The sequence below is a fragment of the Coregonus clupeaformis genome, chromosome 8 (assembly GCF_020615455.1).
Source record: "Coregonus clupeaformis isolate EN_2021a chromosome 8, ASM2061545v1, whole genome shotgun sequence".
Classification (NCBI taxonomy): domain Eukaryota; kingdom Metazoa; phylum Chordata; class Actinopteri; order Salmoniformes; family Salmonidae; genus Coregonus; species Coregonus clupeaformis.
In genome coordinates, this window is record NC_059199.1 from 11,052,744 (window position 1) to 11,072,743 (window position 20,000).

Here is a 20,000-nt window from a genome sequence, read left to right on the forward strand (position 1 = left end):
CATGATAATAGAGGGATATCAGGAAATAGCGTATCAGTTCCCCTCTCTTTCCTGGATAACACCGGGCTCATGCTTATCTGTGAGGTAGGGAACTCAACTGACAGAGAGAGAGAGAGACACACATTGAGACAGAGGGGGGGTGGGGGGTGGATGAGAGGAAGAGGGGTGGGGTGGAGAGTGAGAGAGAGAGAGGGAGGGAGGTAGAAAGAAAGAGAGGATGAGAGAGAGAGAAGGTCCCTTTGAAACACCACTGCACCGCTGGTCTGAAGTGATAACAGGAAAGAATGACAGTGGAGAGGATAGAAGGGGATAATGCTAGACTCAGGGATTACACAGTGTCTGCTTTGTGCGAGAGCAAGGGGAAACGCTAGCATTAACATATTTTCTATCATAACGGACGGATAAATGACAGATACATTTAGACTGGGTTAGGTGTTGAAGTCCAACAATCATGACTAGGCATATTCTACGGGCGAGACTTTGTCATGGGTTGCCATGTTTGGGGTGTGAGATGGAGGTGTGGGTTTGATACCGTTGTGTTTTAGGGTACTGACATTACAGTGGTGCAAGTGGGGGGTGGGAGAGAGAGAATGGCAACCAGACGGTGAACTGTTAGAGAGACCAGAGGGTAGGTAAGGATTCAGACTGCAATTCTCTCGCTCTCTCCAAGTCTCCCTCTTACTCCTCCTCCCTCTCCCCCTCTCTCTCTCTCTCTCCCTCTCTCTCTCCCTCTCCCTCTCCCCCTCTCTCTCCCTCTCTCTCTCCCTCTCCCTCTCTCATGTAATCCTCCTCCTCCTCCCTTTCTTTCTTCCTCCCCCTTCTTTTCTTCTTCCCTTCTCCTTCTCCTCCCTTTCTTATCCTCCCTTTCTCCCCCGATCTCACTCTCCCTCCCTTCCTCTCTCTATCCATCTCTATCCCTTCCTCTCACTCATCTCTCCCCCACAGTATTAGGAGTAGGCTGAGAGGCAGGGGAGCTGATCCATTTAGTCTCAGAATGGATTTTGGTGAGAGGCAGAATAGAGCAGTGAGGCTGACACACATGTACACACACACACACACACACACACACACACACACACACACACACAGCAGTGGAACAGAATGGTTGGATGCACAGAGAACAGTGGGTAATACAATGTCTCTGTCCTGTCTTCAAACCAGCCGACCATACACAGATCAATACCACCCTAAAACTGTTTCTTCCTCTTCCTCCCTCAACCCTACTGTGACCATGTTCACCCTCTCTACTGTAAACATCACATTCATTGGGGTATTTAGAGCACTGTGTACACTACCAGTCAAAAGTTTGGACACACCTACTCATTCAAGGGGTTTTCTTTATTTTTACTATTTTTTACATTGTAGAATAATAGTGAAGACATCAGAACTATGAAATAACACATATGGAATCATGTAGTAAACATAAAAGTGTTAAACATATCAAAATATATTTTATATTTGAGATTCTTCAAAGTAGCTACACTTTGCCTTGATGACAGCGTTGCACACTCTTGGCATTCTCTCAACTAGCTTCACCTGGAATGCTTTTCCAACATGCTGAGCACTTGTTGGCTGCTTTTCCTTCACTCTGCGGTCCGACTCGTCCCAAACCATCTCAATTGGGTTGAGGTCGGGGGATTGTGGAGGCCAGGTCATCTGATGCAGCACTCCATCACTCTCCTTCTTGGTCAAATAGCCCTTACACAGCCTGGAGGTGTGTTGGGTCATTGTCCTGTTGAAAAACCAATGATAGTCCCACTAAGCCCAAACCAGATGGGATGGCGTATCGCTGTAGAATGCTGTGTTAGCCATGCTGGTTAAGTGTGCCTTGAAATCTAAATAAATCACAGACAGTGTCACCAGCAAAGCACCCCCACACCATAACACCTCCTCCTCCATGCTTTACGGCGGGAACTACACATGCGGAGATCATCCGTTCACCCACACTGCGTCTCACAAAGACACGGCGGTTTGAACCAAAAATCTCAAATTTGGACTCCAGACCAAAGGACACATTTCCAGCGGTCTAATGTCCATTGCTTGTGTTTTTTGGCCCAAGCAGGTCTCTTCTTATTATTGGTGTCCTTTAATAGTGGTTTATTTGCAGCAAATTCGACCATGAAGGCCTGATTCACACAGTCCCCTCTAAAGAAGTTGATGTTGAGATGTGTCTGTTACTTGAACTCTGTGAAGCATTTATTTGGGCTGCAATTTCTGAGGCTGGTAACTCTAATGAACTTATCCTCTGCAGCAGAAGTAACTCTGGGTCTTCCATTCCTGTGGCGATCCTCATGAGAGCCAGTTTCATCATAGCGCTTGATGGTTTTTGCGACTGCACTTGAAGAAACTTTCAAAGTTCTTGAAATGTTCTGTACTGACTGACCTTTATGTCTTAAAGTATCGATGGACTGTCGTTTCTCTTTGCTTATTTGAGTTGTTCTTGCCATAATATGGACTTGGTCTTTTACCAAATAGGGCTATCTTCTGTATACCCCCCTACCTTGTCACAACACAACTGATTGGCTCAAACGCATTAAGAAGGAAAGAAATTCCACAAATTAACTTTTAAGATGGCACACCTGTTAATTGAAATGCATTCCAGGTGACTACCTCATGAAGCTGGTTGAGAGAATGCCAAGAGTGTGCAAAGCTGTCATCAAGGCAAAGGGTGGCTATTTGAAGAATCCCAAATATAAATTTGTTTAACACTTTTTTGGTTACTATATGATTCCATATGTGTTATTTCATAGTTTTGATGTCTTCACTATTATTCTACAATGTACATTTCTTTACAGATAATGAAAAACCCTTGAATGAGTAGGTGTGTCCAAACTTTTGACTGGTACTGTATGTAGAAAACATTGTACAGAACAAGGCTATGTCAATAAGTCAATAACTCAAAAACAAAAATGCAGATAGAAACTTAATTCCAAGCTTACAAGTGTTAAACTCATTTGACAGGAGCCATATCCATATCCTATCCATATATTCTTAGAGACCATTCAGGCCATTTAACCCCCAAACTCCATCCAGTTCAAGCCTCACTAAGGCCCCTCTGTTGACTTGTCCCTCTGCAGTTCCATTCCTTGATCAATCCTAAATGCCATGACATTTAAGTGCAGGCAGGAATCCTATGCAAGGCTCCCCACAGTCCACAGTGCAGGAGGGGACAGGTGACTGACTGGTGGGTGTGACCCTCCTAACTAGGACCAGTGTTAGACTGTAATGTACAGTGACTTGATCTGGATTGGTTCTAAAGGGCAATAGACAGCAGAGCCCTATCACAGCTCTCTGGGTTGGATCTGACTATCTCTGTCTGCTGACCCTGTTTTGAATAGTGGTTTGTGTGTGGGTGTGGGTTTTACATTTTACATTTTAGTCATTTAGCAGACGCTCTTATCCAGAGCGACTTACAGTTAGTGAATACATATTATTTTTATTTATTTTTATACTGGCCCCCCGTGGGAATCGAACCCACAACCCTGGCGTTGCAAACGCCATGCTCTATCAACTGAGCTACATCCCTGCCGGCCATTCCCTCCCCTACCCTGGACGACGCTGGGCCAATTGTGCGCCGCCCATGAGTCTCCCGGTCGCGGCCGGCTGCGACAGAGCCTGGATACAAGAGTGGGGATTGGGGTGTAGCCGGTGCATCTAAACTGGATTGGGGCGTAGCCGGTGCATCTAAACTGGATTGGGGCGTAGCCGGTGCATCTAAACTGGATTGGGGCATAGCCGGTGCACTAAACTGGATTGGGGCATAGCCAGTATATCTAAACTGGATTGGGGCGTAGCCGGTGCACTAAACTGGATTGGGGCGTAGCCGGTGCATTTAAACTGGATTGGGGCGTAGCCGGTGCACTAAACTGGATTGGGGCATAGCCAGTATATCTAAACTGGATTGGGGCGTAGCCAGTGCACTAAACTGGATTGGGGCGTAGCCGGTGCATTTAAACTGGATTGGGGCGTAGCCGGTGCATCTAAACTGGATTGGGGCGTAGCCGGTGCATCTAAACTGGATTGGGGCATAGCCGGTGCACTAAACTGGATTGGGGCATAGCCAGTATATCTAAACTGGATTGGGGCGTAGCCGGTGCACTAAACTGGATTGGGGCGTAGCCGGTGCATTTAAACTGGATTGGGGCGTAGCCGGTGCACTAAACTGGATTGGGGCATAGCCAGTATATCTAAACTGGATTGGGGCGTAGCCGGTGCACTAAACTGGATTGGGGCGTAGCCGGTGCATTTAAACTGGATTGGGGCGTAGCCGGTGCATTTAAACTGGATTGGGGCGTAGCCGGTGCACTAAACTGGATTGGGGAGTAGCCGGTGCATCTAAACTGGATTGGGGTGTAGCCGGTGCACTAAACTGGATTGGGGCATAGCCGGTGCATCTAAACTGGATTGGGGCGTAGCCGGTGCACTAAACAGGACTAGGGCGTAGCCGGTGCACTAAACTGGATTGGGGCGGAGCCGGTGCACTAAACAGGACTAGGGCGTAGCCGGTGCACTAAACTGGATTGGGGCGTAGCCGGTGCACTAAACTGGATTGGGGCGTAGCCAGTGTACTAAACTGGATAGGGGTGTAGCCGGAGCACTAAACTGGATTGGGGCGTAGCTGGTACATCTAAACTGGATTGGGGCGTAGCCGGTGCACTAAACTGGATAGGGGCGTAGCCGGTGCATCTAAACTGGATTGGGGCGTAGCCGGTGCATCTAAACTGGATTGGGGCGTAGCCGGTGCATCTAAACTGCCTTGAGGAAGCCACATTGACCCCTCTTTCCTCTCTGCAATGAAATCACACATTGTTATACAGTGTGTGTGTTTATGTGTGACATACACATAAACACACACACACACACACACACACACAGACACAGACACACACACACACAGACACACACACAAACACACAGAAACACACACACACACACACACACAGAGAGAGAGACACACACACCACTGCCTTTCAGTTGTGACTGGACCAAGAAGCATGTAGCTGAAATATACGGTATTTCTGGTACCATAACATATAGACTGTATGTGTTGTATCATGGTGTGATGGTGTAAAGCTATGCTCATTATATTTCCTATGGTTCTTATGTTTCCACCTGTCTTTCTAAGCCTGTCAACTGGATACATGTTGATGAAAGGAGAGAGTGTGTGAAAGAAAGAGAGGGATGTGAGAGAGAAAGAGAGGGACGTGAGAGTCGAAGAGAGGGATGTGAGAGAGAAAGAGAGGGATGTGAGAGAGAAAGAGAGGGATGTGAGAGAGAAAGAGAAAGAGAGGGATGTTAGAGAGAAAGAGAGGGATGTGAGAGAGAAAGAGAGGGATGTGAGAGAAAAAGAGAAAGAGAGGAATGTGAGAGAGAAAGAGAGGGATGTGAGAGAGAAAGAGAGGGATGTGAGAGAGAAAGAGAGGGACGTGAGAGAGAAAAAGAGGGATGTTAGAGAGAAAGAGAAAGAGAGGGACGTGAGAGAGAAAGAGAGGGATGTGAGAGAGAAAGAGAGGGATGTGAGAGAGAAATAGAGGGATGTGAGAGAGAAAGAGAGGGATGTGAGAGAGAAATAGAGGGATGTGAGAGAGAAAGAGAGGGATGTGAGAGAGAAAGAGAAAGAGAGGGATGTGAGAGAGGAAGAGAGGGACGTGAGAGAGAAAGAGAGGGATGTGAGAGAGAAAGAGAGGGATGTGAGAGAGAAATAGAGGGATGTGAGAGAGAAAGAGAGGGACGTGAGAGAGAAATAGAGGGATGTTAGAGAGAAAAAGAGGGATGTGAGAGAGGTGTGTGTGTGTGAGTGAGTGTGTGTGTGTGAGTGATAGTGTACGTGAGTGAGAGAGAGAGAGAGAGAGAGAGAGAGAGAGAGAGAGAGAGAGAGAAAGAGAGAGCAAGAGAGAGAGAGCAAGAGCGAGAGAGGCAGAGTAAGAGTGGAGGGGAGAGTGGAAGCTAACTGAGCGCCACAAGTCAGATTGTAAAAGCATGTAAACAAAGATGGTTCCTACTAATGTTTAAATCAAGAACATGGGGACCTTTTGTTGTGTGAATCTGAAAATGTTTCCACTTTGAAGACAAAGCGCTGCCTCATATACCTCAATCATCCATCACTCCATCCATAGACAGGAGTGACATAAAGTGACATATAGGTGTTATAAAGTGTCCTACCTCCAGTACTTTCCCAGTTATGTACTTCTTGCAGCTGTCACACTGGATGCCGTACATGGCATGGTAGTCCACCTCGCAGTAGGGGATCCCATCCCTAGTACAACACACACACACACACACACACACACACACACACACACACAGTTAGCTTTCAATACATACTCTGTGACATTCTGACACTTCTGACAGGTGCTATCAGAGAAAGAGAGACAGTTACACAAACAGATTCAAAATGTACAAAATAATTCGCACATCTGAGTTATCTGGTTGCAGGTGCGTGAAAATTCTGCACATTAATCTTGCTCATATCACTTTTTAATTCAAGCTAACGTGTCGGCCTCTTGGCCTTCATCAGAGCTTTAAACAGATACAGAGATACGCTCGCTGGAAGTGTGTTGTAATACATGTTATATATCAAGGCTGGCATCATCCAACTGCCACACCAATTGGACAGAAACCCAAGAGAGAAAGCACTCTGTCTCCTCCACTCTTCTTCTTTTCTATGGCTCACGTTCCAAATGGCACCCTTGTCCCTATATAGTGCACTACTTTTGATCAGGCCCAGGGCCTATAAGGGTCAGAAGTAGTGTGCTACGTGCTGCTAAGGATTCTGGGAACTGGGTGTTGTGGTGTTGAGGTGTTGAGGTGTTGTGGTGTTGAGGTGGTGTTAGGGTTCTGAAGGGAACTGGGTGTTGTGGTGTTGAGGTGTTGAGGTGTTGAAGTGATGTTAGGGTTATGAGGTTAACTGGGTGTTGTGGTGTTGAGGTGTTGAGGTGGTGTTAGGGTTATGAGGGGAACTGGGTGTTGTGGTGTTGTGGTGTTGAGGTGTTGAGGTGTTGTGGTGGTGTTAGGGTTATGAGGGGAACTGGGTGTTGTGGTGTTGAGGTGTTGAGGTGTTGAAGTGATGTTAGGGTTATGAGGGGAACTGGGTGTTGTGGTGTAGTGGTGTTGAGGTGGTGTTAGGGTTATGAGGGGAACTGGGTGTTGTGGTGTTGAGGTGTTGAGGTGTTAGGGTTATGAGGGGAACCGGGTGTTGTGGTGTTGAGTTGTTGAGGTGTTGAGGTGTTGTGGTGGTGTTAGGGTTATGAGGGGAACTGGATGTTGTGGTGTAGTGGTGTTGAGGTGGTGTTAGGGTTATGAGGGGAACTGGGTGTTGTGGTGTTGAGGTGGTGTTAGGGTTATGAGGGGAACTGGGTGTTGTGGTGTTGAGGTGTTGAGGGGAACTGGGTGTTGTGGTGTTGAGGTGTTGTTAAGGTTATGAGGGGAACTGGGTGTTGTGGTGTTGAGGTGTTGTTAGGATTATGAGGGGAACTGGGTGTTGTGGTGTTGAGGTGGTGTTAGGGTTATGAGGGGAACTGGGTGTTGTGGTGTTGAGGTGGTGTTAGGGTTATGAGGGGAACCGTGTGTTGTGGTGTTGAGGTATTGTGGTGTTGGTGTGTTGAGGTGGTGTTAGGGCTATGAGGGACTCACTTGCTGATGTACTCGGCGTTGAGCACCTTGTTGCACACCTTACACTTGAAGCAGCCCAGGTGCCAGTGTTTCTCCAACGCTACCAGGGATTGCTCATTCTTAAACTCCTTCCCACAGCCACAGCAGTCTACAGGGAGAGAGGGTAAGAAAGAGAGAGAGAGAGAGAGAGAGAGAGAGAGAGAGAGAGAGAGAGAGAGAGAGAGAGAGAGAGAGAGAGAGAGAGAGAGAGAGAGAGAGAGAGAGAGAGAGAGAGAGAGAGAGAGAGAGAGAGAGAGAAATAGAGAGATTTATCAGGATGTGAAGCTAGAGAAATAGAGAGTTATATTATACTGTATAGGATGAAGTGAGACCGAGAGACAGACAGACAGAGAGACAGACAGACCGAGAGACAGACAGACAGAGAGACAGATAGACAGACAGAGAGACAGACAAAGAGAGAGAGAGAAGATAGGAGGGTAACTTACTGTGGACAGCCTGTATGGGAGCGGGGCTGTTGGCAGGCAGGGGCTGTGTACAGTTTTGGCAGACACACTCTTTACCGTTAAACGTCACACGGTCACCGGCAGGGAACGGCTGTCTGTCAATCAACACGCAACACGCAACATGGTCAGTTCAAAACAATTAACTAGTCACTATTAAATACATTCAGAACATCTTTTGCTGTTTGGCTGAGTAAGACTGCAGACGCTGATCTCTGTGGCTGACATTTCCAGGGTAAGATGTGGAGGGCGGTCAACCAACGTGATTCGAGGTGCAACATTTTTCATTAATCAACATTCAAAAAGAAAATGAGTACTGATGAAGGCCACTGATGAAGACCACTGACGAAGGCCACTGACGAAGGCCACTGACGAAGGTCGAAACGTCAAGCTTTTAATAGTTGTTTAAATAAAATATATTTTTAATTGTGACCGAGAGTTGCACCTTTTCCTTTTCAACCAAAATTCTCATGGTATTAGATCATGTGAAATCTAGCACCGTGAACAAATAATCCCCACATTGACCATGCATAAATGTATCAATTCCTTTAGGTGAGCAGCATTAGGGAAGACTCCATTACCTCTAGCTGTATTACTGCACTGAATGAAGTATCTCAATAGCAGACTGTCAGTGGGTTCAGTAGAATAGAACAGAGATGATTCCATGTTGTCTTGACTGATATTACTGTGAAAGTTGGGAGTTGGTATCATGCTATGTTTATCACCTACTGCTCTATGTAAGTCTCTATGGATCTGATATGGACACTGCCACAGCCAGGCTACTAAGGTTCAAGAGTAGGCACAGACACGCAGGCACACACAGGCACAGACACGCAGGCACACACAGGCACAGACATGCAGACACGCAGGCACACACAGGCACAGACACGCAGGCACAGACACACAGGCACAGACACACACAGGCACACACAGGCACAGACACACAGACACACACAGGCACAGACACGCAGGCACACACAGGCACAGGCACACACATGCACAGACACACACAGGCACAGACACACACAGGCACAGACACACAGGCACAGACATGCAGGCACACACATGCACAGACACGCAGGCACACACAGGCACAGACACACACAGGCACAGACACGCAGGCACAGACATGCACAGACATGCAGGCACACACAGGCACAGACACACACAGGCACAGACACGCATGCACAGACATGCACAGACATGCAGGCACACACAGGCACAGACACGCAGGCACACACATGCACAGACACGCAGGCACACACAGGCACAGACACGCAGGCACACACAGGCACAGACACACAGGCACAGACACACAGGCACAGACACGCAGGCACAGACACAGGCACAGACACACACAGGCACAGACACACAGACACACACAGGCACACACAGGCACAGACACGCAGGCACACACAGGCACAGGCACAGGCACAGGCACAGACACGCAGGCACACACAGGCACAGGCACAGACACGCAGGCACACACAGGCACACACAGGCACAGACACGCATGCACAGACACACAGACACACACAGGCACAGACACACACAGGCACAGACACACAGGCACACACAGGCACAGACACACATGCACAGACACACAGACACACACAGGCACAGACACACACAGGCACAGACACGCATGCACAGACACACAGACACGCATGCACAGACACACACAGGCACAGGCACAGACACACAGGCACACACAGGCACACACAGGCACAGACACGCATGCACAGACACACAGACACACAAAGGCACAGACACGCATGCACAGACACGCAGACACACAAAGGCACAGACACGCATGCACAGACACGCAGGCACACACAGGCACAGACACGCAGGTGAACACAGGCACAGACGCACACACACACCAAACGAATGAGTCGTAAATGACATTTACCAACAAATACATGGTCCCATCCACCCTGACCCAGTGTGATGACTAGAGATGCAGAGTGAGTAGAACTTGATAGTTGATGAATGTGTGATGACAGATGTAGGGTAACCCTCACTACGGCCATCTGAGACCTTAGACACAGGCGTCACTACAGACCCTGGTTCGATTCCAGGCTGTATCACAATCCGGCCGTGATTTGGAGTCCCATAGCGTCGTCCGGGTTTGGCCGGGGTAGGCCGTCATTGTAAATAAGAATTTGTCCTTAACTGACTTGCCCTAGTTAAATAAAGGTTAAATAAACACACATATAGATACCAATGCAACCACACACACAGTCTGGTTTCATTAACACTATCCCCTTGCCAAGGGACAGATGGCAAAACAACCTCTGCAGGAGTCAGGACAGTGTCACCCATCCTCCAGGTCAAATTAGAGATGATGAATCTAGACTAGAAGAACAGACACAGTGATAGATACAGCAGTGTTGGAGATGGAGACTAAACTACATCATGAGAGAGAGAGAGAGAGAGAGAGAGAGAGAGAGAGAGAGAGAGAGAGAGAGAGAGAGAGAGAGAGAGAGAGTATAGAGAGAGAGAGAGAGAGAGAGAGAGAGTATAGAGAGAGAGAGAGAGAGAGAGTAGAGAGAGAGAGAGACAGAGAGAGAGAGAGAGAGAGAGAGAGAGAGAGAGAGAGTATAGAGAGAGAGAGAGAGAGTATAGAGAGAGAGAGAGAGTATAGAGAGAGAGAGAGTATAGAGAGAGAGAGAGTATAGAGAGAGAGAGAGAGAGAGAGAGAGATTAAAAGAAACATGGAGAAAGAGAGAGAGAGATAGTAGAGAGAGAGAGAGAGAGAGAGAGAGAGTATAGAGAGAGAGAGAGAGAGAGAGAGAGAGAGAGAGAGAGAGAGAGAGAGAGAGAGAGAGAGATTAAAAGAAACATGGAGAAAGATAGAGAGAGAGAGTTTGAGTTTAAAAAGTTGGGTCTGGGAGCCCACCACACAATAAATACTCATACAAAACCGTATTTACACATCAATTAAAAACACAACTCCAATTCCTCCTCCACAGTAACTGAACACAACAGCCTCTGAATACCCCATATACTCATAAACAGATCAATATTCTTGACAAGTTTATAATAGGCAAACTCAACCCTTAGTCTCGCTGCCAACATTCCCTCCAGCATTCCCACCACATCCACAGACCCCTGTCCCCGAATACTGTTCTTTTGGGTCTTCCATATCGCTAATTTTGCTGCCCCTAACACAAAATTAAGCAACACAACTACACCTTTCTGACTAAACCTGTACTTTGGCCCAAATATATACAGTTGGGAAGAGAAAACCTCTCCCAACGTTGAGAACCAATTAGTGTTCAGGTCAATCATCCCGACCAACCTGGGACACTGTAAAAACAGATGTGCCAGAGTTTCAGACTCAGCACAGAATGGACACCCCTCCCCAACAGTAGGATCCAGGTGTACCAGATACATGTTGGTGGCTATGGCTCCATGTATTATGCTCCATTGGAGGTCAGCTGTCCTCTTATCAATAGGCAGTTTGTATAATGATCGCCAACAGCCTTTTGGGGAGGCACCTGGATCGTCGATTTTACCCCTTCCAGGGAAGAGGCATGGGACACCTTTACACATATTCTGTACATGGCCTTCTTTCCCACCTCCTTGAACTCCCCCAGCTCCAGGGTATCGAAGGAAAGCAGCATCCCCACGTCCTCCTCGAATGCCCCCGCCGCAGCACTAACAATCAGTGCAGGGAACACATAATCCAGACCCTCCTTCCACCGATCAGAATTGGAAGTGTCAGTCACATACTGCATATGAAGTACTGGCAAGGAGTCACAGACCTCAGCGACGACCTTCCTCAGTAGGCGAGACGATCGGATCCCTGCTCTTTCTCCCAGCTCCTCCAACGACCTATTCCTGTTCCGCATCAGATGACCCAGCTTAGTACACCCCACGCCTAACAGGCATGAACGTAGGCTAGCTGAACCCAGAACACGGGACTGGATGGCAGTGTTGTGAAAAAGAGGCTTTTCAAAAAGCCACATCCCTGGTGGCGTGCAGGCCTTACGGGACTTGACAAGAACTCTCCAAGCCTGCATAACAGACTCATAAAATGGAGTCAGGCCAGGCAACTCACCCCCCTCCAGCTTTAAGAGGAAAAGGTGCTTGTCTAAGCCCAAACAGCCCGCTCTCCTCATCAATGTGTAGGCTGTGTCAAACCAGCTAGAACCATCACTGTACAACAGTCTCTGGGCTGCTTGAAGCCGGAAAGCCATGATCCTGGAAGAAATGTCCACCAGGCCTTGCCCACCCTCGTGCAGTGGCAGGTACAGGGCTGAAGCTTTAATCCAATGTTGTCCAGACCAGAAGAAATTGACAAGGGTCCTCTGAAGCTCTTGTATCAGACCCTTTGGTGGCTGTAAAATCATTAGCCTGTGCCACAGGGTAGAGGCAGCAAGATTATTAGCTACCAGTACCCTTCCCCTATAAGACAGCTGGGGTAGCACCCATTTCCATCTTGACAGTCTGGCACACACTTTCTCCACTACACCCTCCCAGTTCTTTTTCTGAAAGACATCGGAGCCTAGAAAACCCCCCAAAGTCTTCATCCCATCTCTGCCCCACTGAAGCCCCCCTGGTAACCGTGGAGCGGACCCCATCTGAAGCTGGCCTGCCCACAGCGCTTCACTCTTTCCCCAATTGACTCTAGCTGAGGAGGCCCCCTCATACACCTTTAAAGCGTTTGAGAGAACCTTAACATCCTCACCCCCTGTATTAAAAACTGTCACGTCATCTGCATACGCAGACAGTGCTATCATGGGACCCTTCATTACACCTGGCACAGAGAAACCAGTAAGCTTCGCTCTTAAAAAACAAAGCATTGGTTCAATCGCCAGACTATATAACTGCCCTGAAATTGGACAGGGATGGGACATTTCAAACCACCCCCCACCTTCACCATACACGAGGCCCCAGCATACAGTAAATTCATCCAAGACAAAAACACATCCCCAAACCCAAAGGCTTTCATTGTTTTAAACAAGTACTGGTGGTCCACACGATCAAAAGCCTTCTCCTGATCCAAAGAAAGTAAACCCACATTTACATCAGACAGTTTACAAATGTCTAAAACATCTCTTATTAGAAACAAGTTGTCAACAATAGAGCGATCAGGTACACAGTAGGACTGGTCCTTGTGGACCAACAATCCCAGATACTCTTTCAACCTGTTTGAGAGACATTTAGAAACAATTTTATATTCTGCACACAGCAAAGCAACAGGTCTCCAATTTTTTATGAGAGCCAAATCCCCCTTTTTTGGCAACAGTGAAAGTACCGCACGTTGACAAGATACAGGAAGAGAGCCCTCATGAAATGATTCACACACCACTTCATAAAAATCCTTCCCAATAGACCCCCAAAAGTGCTTGTAAAACTCAGATGGTAAACCATCAATGCCAGGGGCTCGGCCTGTTGAGAGCTGCATAACTGCTGTGGACAGCTCTTGCAGTGTAATGTCAGAGTCCAATGCGACTCTTTGCTCAAATCCCAATTGAGGAAGACCGTGTAACAACTGTTCAGGACACAGAGAGTCACAATCCTCCGCCTTATAGAGGGCAGAATAGAAATCCATGGCATGTTGACGCATTTCACTGTCATCCGTGGTCACCTTCCCATCAGGGAGACGAAGGCAGACCATCTGTTTACGTTGCAATGTCGACTGTCCTAGGTTAATAAAAAAAAGCACTAGGAGCATCCATATCCTTGAGGGAATCGAAACGAGACCTAATCAAGGCACCCTTCACTCTTTCATGCAGAAACAACCTCAGTTCATGTTTCTTGTCCTGTAAGTTCATGACTAGTCCGGGGTCATTCTGAGTGAGCAACTTCAATTCAATAGATTTGATGTCCTGTTCAAGGGCCCTGATAGTCTCTTTAACTTCAATTCGAGACAGAGCAGTACACTGTTGACAAAATAATCGTATTTGGGCCTTCCCAACCTCCCACCATTGTCTCAAGGACTCAAAATTCCCTTTTGTAACCCTCCATTTTTCCCAAAACAACAAAAACCTTTCACAAAACATGACATCATGTAACAATTTAACATTAAAATACCAATAAGATGATGACCTTCGTGGACAGGACAAGTGAATATCAACAGTGACAATATGGTGATCAGAGAAACCCACAGGAGTAATGTCACACCTTCAAACCCTACTACAGTATTGCTCAGATACATACAACCTGTCTAACCTTGCTGCACTGACATGACCTTCATTAACTTTTAGCCATGTGTACTGCCTAACTTTTGCATTCCTTACTCTCCACACATCAGAAAGCTCAAACTCAGTTAATAGACCAGACAGACAAATTGCTGACCGCAGGTGAGGTTCTTCAGCGGTGCGATCAACAGTAAAATCCACTGTACAGTTCCAGTCCCCCCCTAAAACCATACACCCCTCTTGGTCACACTGTCTTAAGGTTTCCTTTATTTTATAAAAACCAACAATACGCTCTGTACCCTCATTAGGAGCATAAACATTCAAAAAAAAATAAAAAACATAACATCCACCTTGACCAATAAAACCAGACCCTTGACAATCTCTGTTGTAGATACCACAGTCACCCCTAAGCCTGAAGAAAACAAGATTGCCACCCCAGCACTGAAATTAGTACCATGACTGAGTATATGCTGCCCCTCCCACCACATACCCCAGTCAACCTCATTTTCCTCATCACTATGTGTCTCCTGTAGGAAAACTACATTAAGCCTTTTCTGTTTTATTACTTCTAATACCCAAGCCCTCTTATTCCTGTCCCTTCCTCCATTAATATTGAGAGAACCTACCCTTAGTATCTCCATATAGAAAATAAAAAGGAAAAGCAGAAGATACCACAGAGAAACCAGACAAAGAGAATAGAACACCCTATGAGGCATAATCATCATCATTATTAAAATGTTCTCTTAACCTGACCACGTTTCCCACCACCTTTTGCTGCTGCAACAGCAGTAACAAATTTCCTCAAGCGAAACCGCTTCTTCTCACTCAACTGGTCTAACCCCACCGTCTTCTGTAACATCACAGCTGACCTCACAAACGTATCAACATCAAAATAATCTGACAATTTGACAGATTTCCAAAAAGTCTGATCAAGAAACCCATTTACCTCCTCTAGATCGTATCAAGAGAGATATCCATATCCTTCTCCTGATCCTCCTCAACTGAGGCCACAGACCACTGACTCCCCTCTACCACATCCCTTTCAACACTCCCCACTTGCACCCCATCACTCGTACCAGGCATCTCCTCCACTCCCTGGGAGACTAGCCCCACCTGAACCCCATTACTCGTAGTGGGCATCTCCTCCACTACCTGGGAGACTAGCCCCACCTGAACCCCATTACTTGTAGTGGGCATCTCCTCCACTACCTGGGAGATTAGCTCCACATGAACCCCCTCCTGTACCCCAGCACTCATAGTGGGCATCTCCTCCACTACCTGGGAGATTAGCTCCACATGAACCCTCTCCTGTAACCCATTACTTGTAGTGGGCATCTCCTCCACTACCTGGGAGATTAGCTCCACATGTACCCTCTCCTGTACCGCAGCACTCGTACTGGGCACCTCCTCACCAGTCTGAGGAAATGGCCCTTCAGATCCATCCTTACCTTCTACAACAATATTTTTCTGCTGCATAACATTTCCCTCTCGTACAAGTTGCAACTCTGTGCCCTCAACACGGACAACTTGTTCCTCTGCAACAGATGCTTGTGGCTGCTCTACCGCTGTCAGCCCACCTCTCTCTACATCAGTGGGCCCAGGCGTTACGAGGACCACCTGCGCCCCTCCCTCTGCCTTCTCCCTTTTCGGGCAAGCATGTCGCTTATGACCAACATCCCCACACTCAAAACACCGTTGACTACCCGTACTAGCATAAGCCATATACAGTCTATTGTCATACTTGACTTTAAACGATAACTCCAAAGTCTGCTCCGGTGAGTCCAAAAACATAAACACCTGTCGCCGAAACGACATAACCTGTTTCAACGCCGGGTGTTTGCAACCCAATGGGACAACCTTAATTGAACTTGCAAACTTCCCAAAGCGCAACAACTCGCGCTCCAATAGCTCTTTTGGAATAAACGGCGGTACATTTGAAATCGTTACCCTTGTTGACAGAGAAAAAAGCGGCGTAACTTGAATAAACATTCCTTTAAGAAGTACGCCATGCTCAACCATACGATCAACAAGGCGCTCTTCTTTAAGAAATACCAACACCGCTTTATTCATCCGTGACGCATAAGCAACATTCTCATATCCTACCTTCTCTCCTACGGCGACCAGAAACTCCTCCACCGTGACAGTAGCTTCAGTAACACACCTAAAGCCGTGCCGAAGTGACAGGGACGGCGTCCCCATTCGGGCCGCCATCCCCACCAAAATCAGGGTAATTTCGACACGAAAAACAATATACTTAATTCTACCACAACAAGAAAATAGAAATAATAACCTTAATCATGCATAGAAGAAAAAAGGATATCACCAAGAAAAGGAAAACCGAAAGAAAACCCAGGATATCTATCTCTACACAACACTCGCACTTAGCACTCACTCAAACAATTCCCAGCATAGAGAGAGAGAGAGAGAGAGAGAGAGAGAGAGAGAGAGAGAGAGAGAGAGAGAGAGAGAGAGAGAGAGAGAGAGAGAGAGAGAGAGAGAGAGAGAGAGAGAGAGAGAGAGAGAGAGAGTGAGAGTGAGAGTGAGAGTGAGAGTGAGAGTGAGAGAGAGAGAGAGAGAGAGAGAGAGAGATTAAAAGAAACATGGAGAAAGAGAGAGAGAGAGAGAGAGAGAGAGAGAGAGAGTATAGAGAGAAAGAGAGTAGAGAGAGAGAGAGAGAGAGAGAGAGAGAGAGAGAGGGAGAGAGAGTATAGAGAGAGAGTATAGAGAGAGAGAGAGAGAGAGAGAGAGCGAGAGAGAGTATAGAGAGAGAGTAGAGAGAGAGAGAGAGAGAGTATAGAGAGAGAGAGATAGAGAGAGAGAGAGTAGAGAGAGAGAGAGAGACAGAGAGAGAGAGAGAGATCTGGTGCTTCTGTCCCCAACCAAGGAGGTCCTACAGCAGCACCTAGATCTTCTGCACAGATTCTGTCAGACCTGGGCCCTGACAGTAAATCTCAGTAAGACAAAAATAATGGTGTTCCAAAAAAGGTCCAGTTGCCAGGACCACAAATACAAATTCCATCTAGACACCGTTGCCCTAGAGCACACAAAAAACTATACATACCTCGGCCTAAACATCAGCGCCACAGGTAACTTCCACAAAGCTGTGAACGATCTGAGAGACAAGGCAAGAAGGGCCTTCTATGCCATCAAAAGGAACATAAAATTTGACATACCAATTAGGATCTGGCTAAAAATACTTTAATCAGTTATAGAACCCCTTGCCCTTTATGGTTCTGAGGTCTGGGGTCCGCTCACCAACCAAGAATTCACAAAATGGGACAAACACCAAATTGAGACTCTGCATGCAGAATTCTGCAAAAACATCCTCCGTGTACAACGTAAAACACCAAATAATGCATGCAGAGCAGAATTAGGCCAATACCCCGCTAATTATCAAAATCCAGAAAAGAGCCGTTAAATTCTATAACCACTTAAAAGGAAGCGATTCCCAAACCTTCCATAACAAAGCCATCACCTACAGAGAGATGAACTTGGAGAAGAGTCCCCTAAGTAAGCTTGTCCTGGGGCTCTGTTCACAAACACAAACAGACCCCACACAGCCCCAGGACAACAACAACAACAACAACATAATTAGACCCAACCAAATCATGAGAAAACAAAAAAGAGAATTACTTGACACATTGGAAAGAACAAACAAAAAAACTGAGCAAACTAGAATGCTATTTGGCCCTAAACAGAGAGTACACAGTGGCAGAATACCTGACCACTGTGACTGACCCAAACTTAAGGAAAGCTTTGACTATGTACAGACTCAGTGAGCATAGCCTTGCTATTGAGAAAGGCCGCCGTAGGCAGACCTGGCTCTCAAGAGAAGACAGGCTATGTGCACACTGCCCACAAAATGAGGTGGAAACTGAGCTGCACTTCCTAACCTCCTGCCAAATGTATGACCATATTAGAGACACATATTTCCCTCAGATTACAGCGATCCACAAATAATTAGAAAACAAACCCAATTTTGATAAACTCCCTTATCTACTGGGTGACTTTTGTTTACTATCTACTTCACTTGCTTTGGCAATGTTAACACACATTTCCCATGCCAATAAAGCCCTTAAATTGAAATTGAAATTGAATTGAGAGAGATTAAAATAAACATGGAGAAAGAGAGAGAGAGAGAGAGAGAGAGAGAGAGTATATATATATATAGAGAGAGTATATAGAGAGATAGAGAGAGTAGAGAGAGAGAGTGAGAGAGAGAGAGAATATAGAGAGAGAGAGAGAGAGAGAGAGAGAGAGAGAGAGAGAGAGAGAGAGAGAGAGAGAGAGAGAGAGAGAGAGAGACAGCGAGAGAGAGACCACTAATCAGGTATTTTATTGTGGAACAAGGACTTGAGGATCATAAGAACACGATGTATGACACTGTCACAAACACATCTGCATGCACACACACTCACAGTGGAGCACCTGATATCACTCTGGAAATAAGTAGCCTGAGTTCCTGACACTTCCTGCTTCAGAGAGAGGGAGGCTCCCCTTACCTTATCAACAACAACACCTTCCCACACACACATAGCTAACACTGGTTTATAGATCACACACACACAGTATTCCATTTGAATGGTTTTAGTGGATTGCCGGTCAAAACATCCAGATGGGTCTTCAAAACATCCAGATGCCTATTTGAATGTGGGCACCCATCTGTCTGTGCATCTGATTGTCCCCCCCCCCTTACTTGCAGGTGGCACAGACGAAGCAGCGTGGGTGGTAGGTCTTGCCCAGGGCTGACACCACCTCTCCCTCGATGAACTCCTCACAGCTGAAGCAGCGAGTGCCGTACATCCGCTGGTAGTCCAGGGTGCAGATGTACTCCCCCTGGCGCACAAAGAAACCCCCCTGGGCCAGGTCAGAGCCACACACTGCATGGCGGGGGAGGGGGAGAGAGAGGGGGAGAGAGAGGAGAACACAATTAGACATCAAAAATAGCAGTGTGTTTTGTTTATAAAAAGAAAGAAAGAAAGAAAGAAAGAAAGAAAGAAAGAAAGAAAGAAAGAAAGAAAGAAAGAAAGAAAGAAAGAAAGAAAGAAAGAAAGAAAGAAAGAAAGAAAGAAAGAAAGAAAGAAAGAAAGAAAGAAAGAAAGAAAGAAAGAAAGAAAGGTCACATTCTATATATGCTCCTAACAATTGAATGGGTCAACTTAACCAACAATTGAATGGGTCAACTTAACCAACAATTGAATGGGTCAACTTAACCAACAATTGAATGGGTCAACTTAACCAACAATTGAATGGGTCAACTTAACCAACAATTGAATGGGTCAACTTAACCAACAATTGAATGGGTCAACTTAACAAACAATTGAATGGGTCAACTTAACCAACATTTAGGCATGCAATGCCTTCTTCACAATAAGCATAGCTAAAATGCCTGAGAGTGGGGTACAGATGGATAACTCTAGCTGGAATCCATGAAGAGAGGTCCAAAGACCCAGTAGGTAACACCAACACTCAGATCAGGGAGCTTTAGTGACAGTCTGGAACAAATGACAGGAAGAACTGTGATAGGAAGAGCCTTTTCTACACGTCTTGTTTTCATTAACCACCGTGGCTGCCAGCAACATACCACTGGCGCACAGAGAGAGTGAAAGTGTGTGTGTGTGTGTCTGCATCTTTCAGCATGCGTTTGTGTGTGTGAGGGTGTGTGGAAATTCAATGCTTTTCACCTCCATGAGCACAGCATGACATCATGTCAGCCATCATACACACTACACAGAGT

General features: G+C 46.6%; 1 protein-coding gene across 11 annotated transcripts in view; it reads right to left on the minus strand.

The window, feature by feature from the left end:
* LOC121571087 (actin-binding LIM protein 2) overlaps window positions 1-20,000 on the minus strand; it is a 110,427-nt gene that overhangs the window by 35,550 nt on the left and 54,877 nt on the right. For all 11 annotated transcript variants that reach the window (XM_041882350.2, XM_041882353.2, XM_041882354.2 and 8 more), the window contains exons 3-6: window positions 18,960-19,143; window positions 8,097-8,209; window positions 7,633-7,759; window positions 6,163-6,256 (exon numbers count right to left, since the gene is read on the minus strand). In XM_041882350.2, the coding sequence (XP_041738284.1) occupies window positions 6,163-6,256; window positions 7,633-7,759; window positions 8,097-8,209; window positions 18,960-19,143 (518 nt within the window). The remainder of the gene's footprint in view (window positions 1-6,162; window positions 6,257-7,632; window positions 7,760-8,096; window positions 8,210-18,959; window positions 19,144-20,000) is intronic.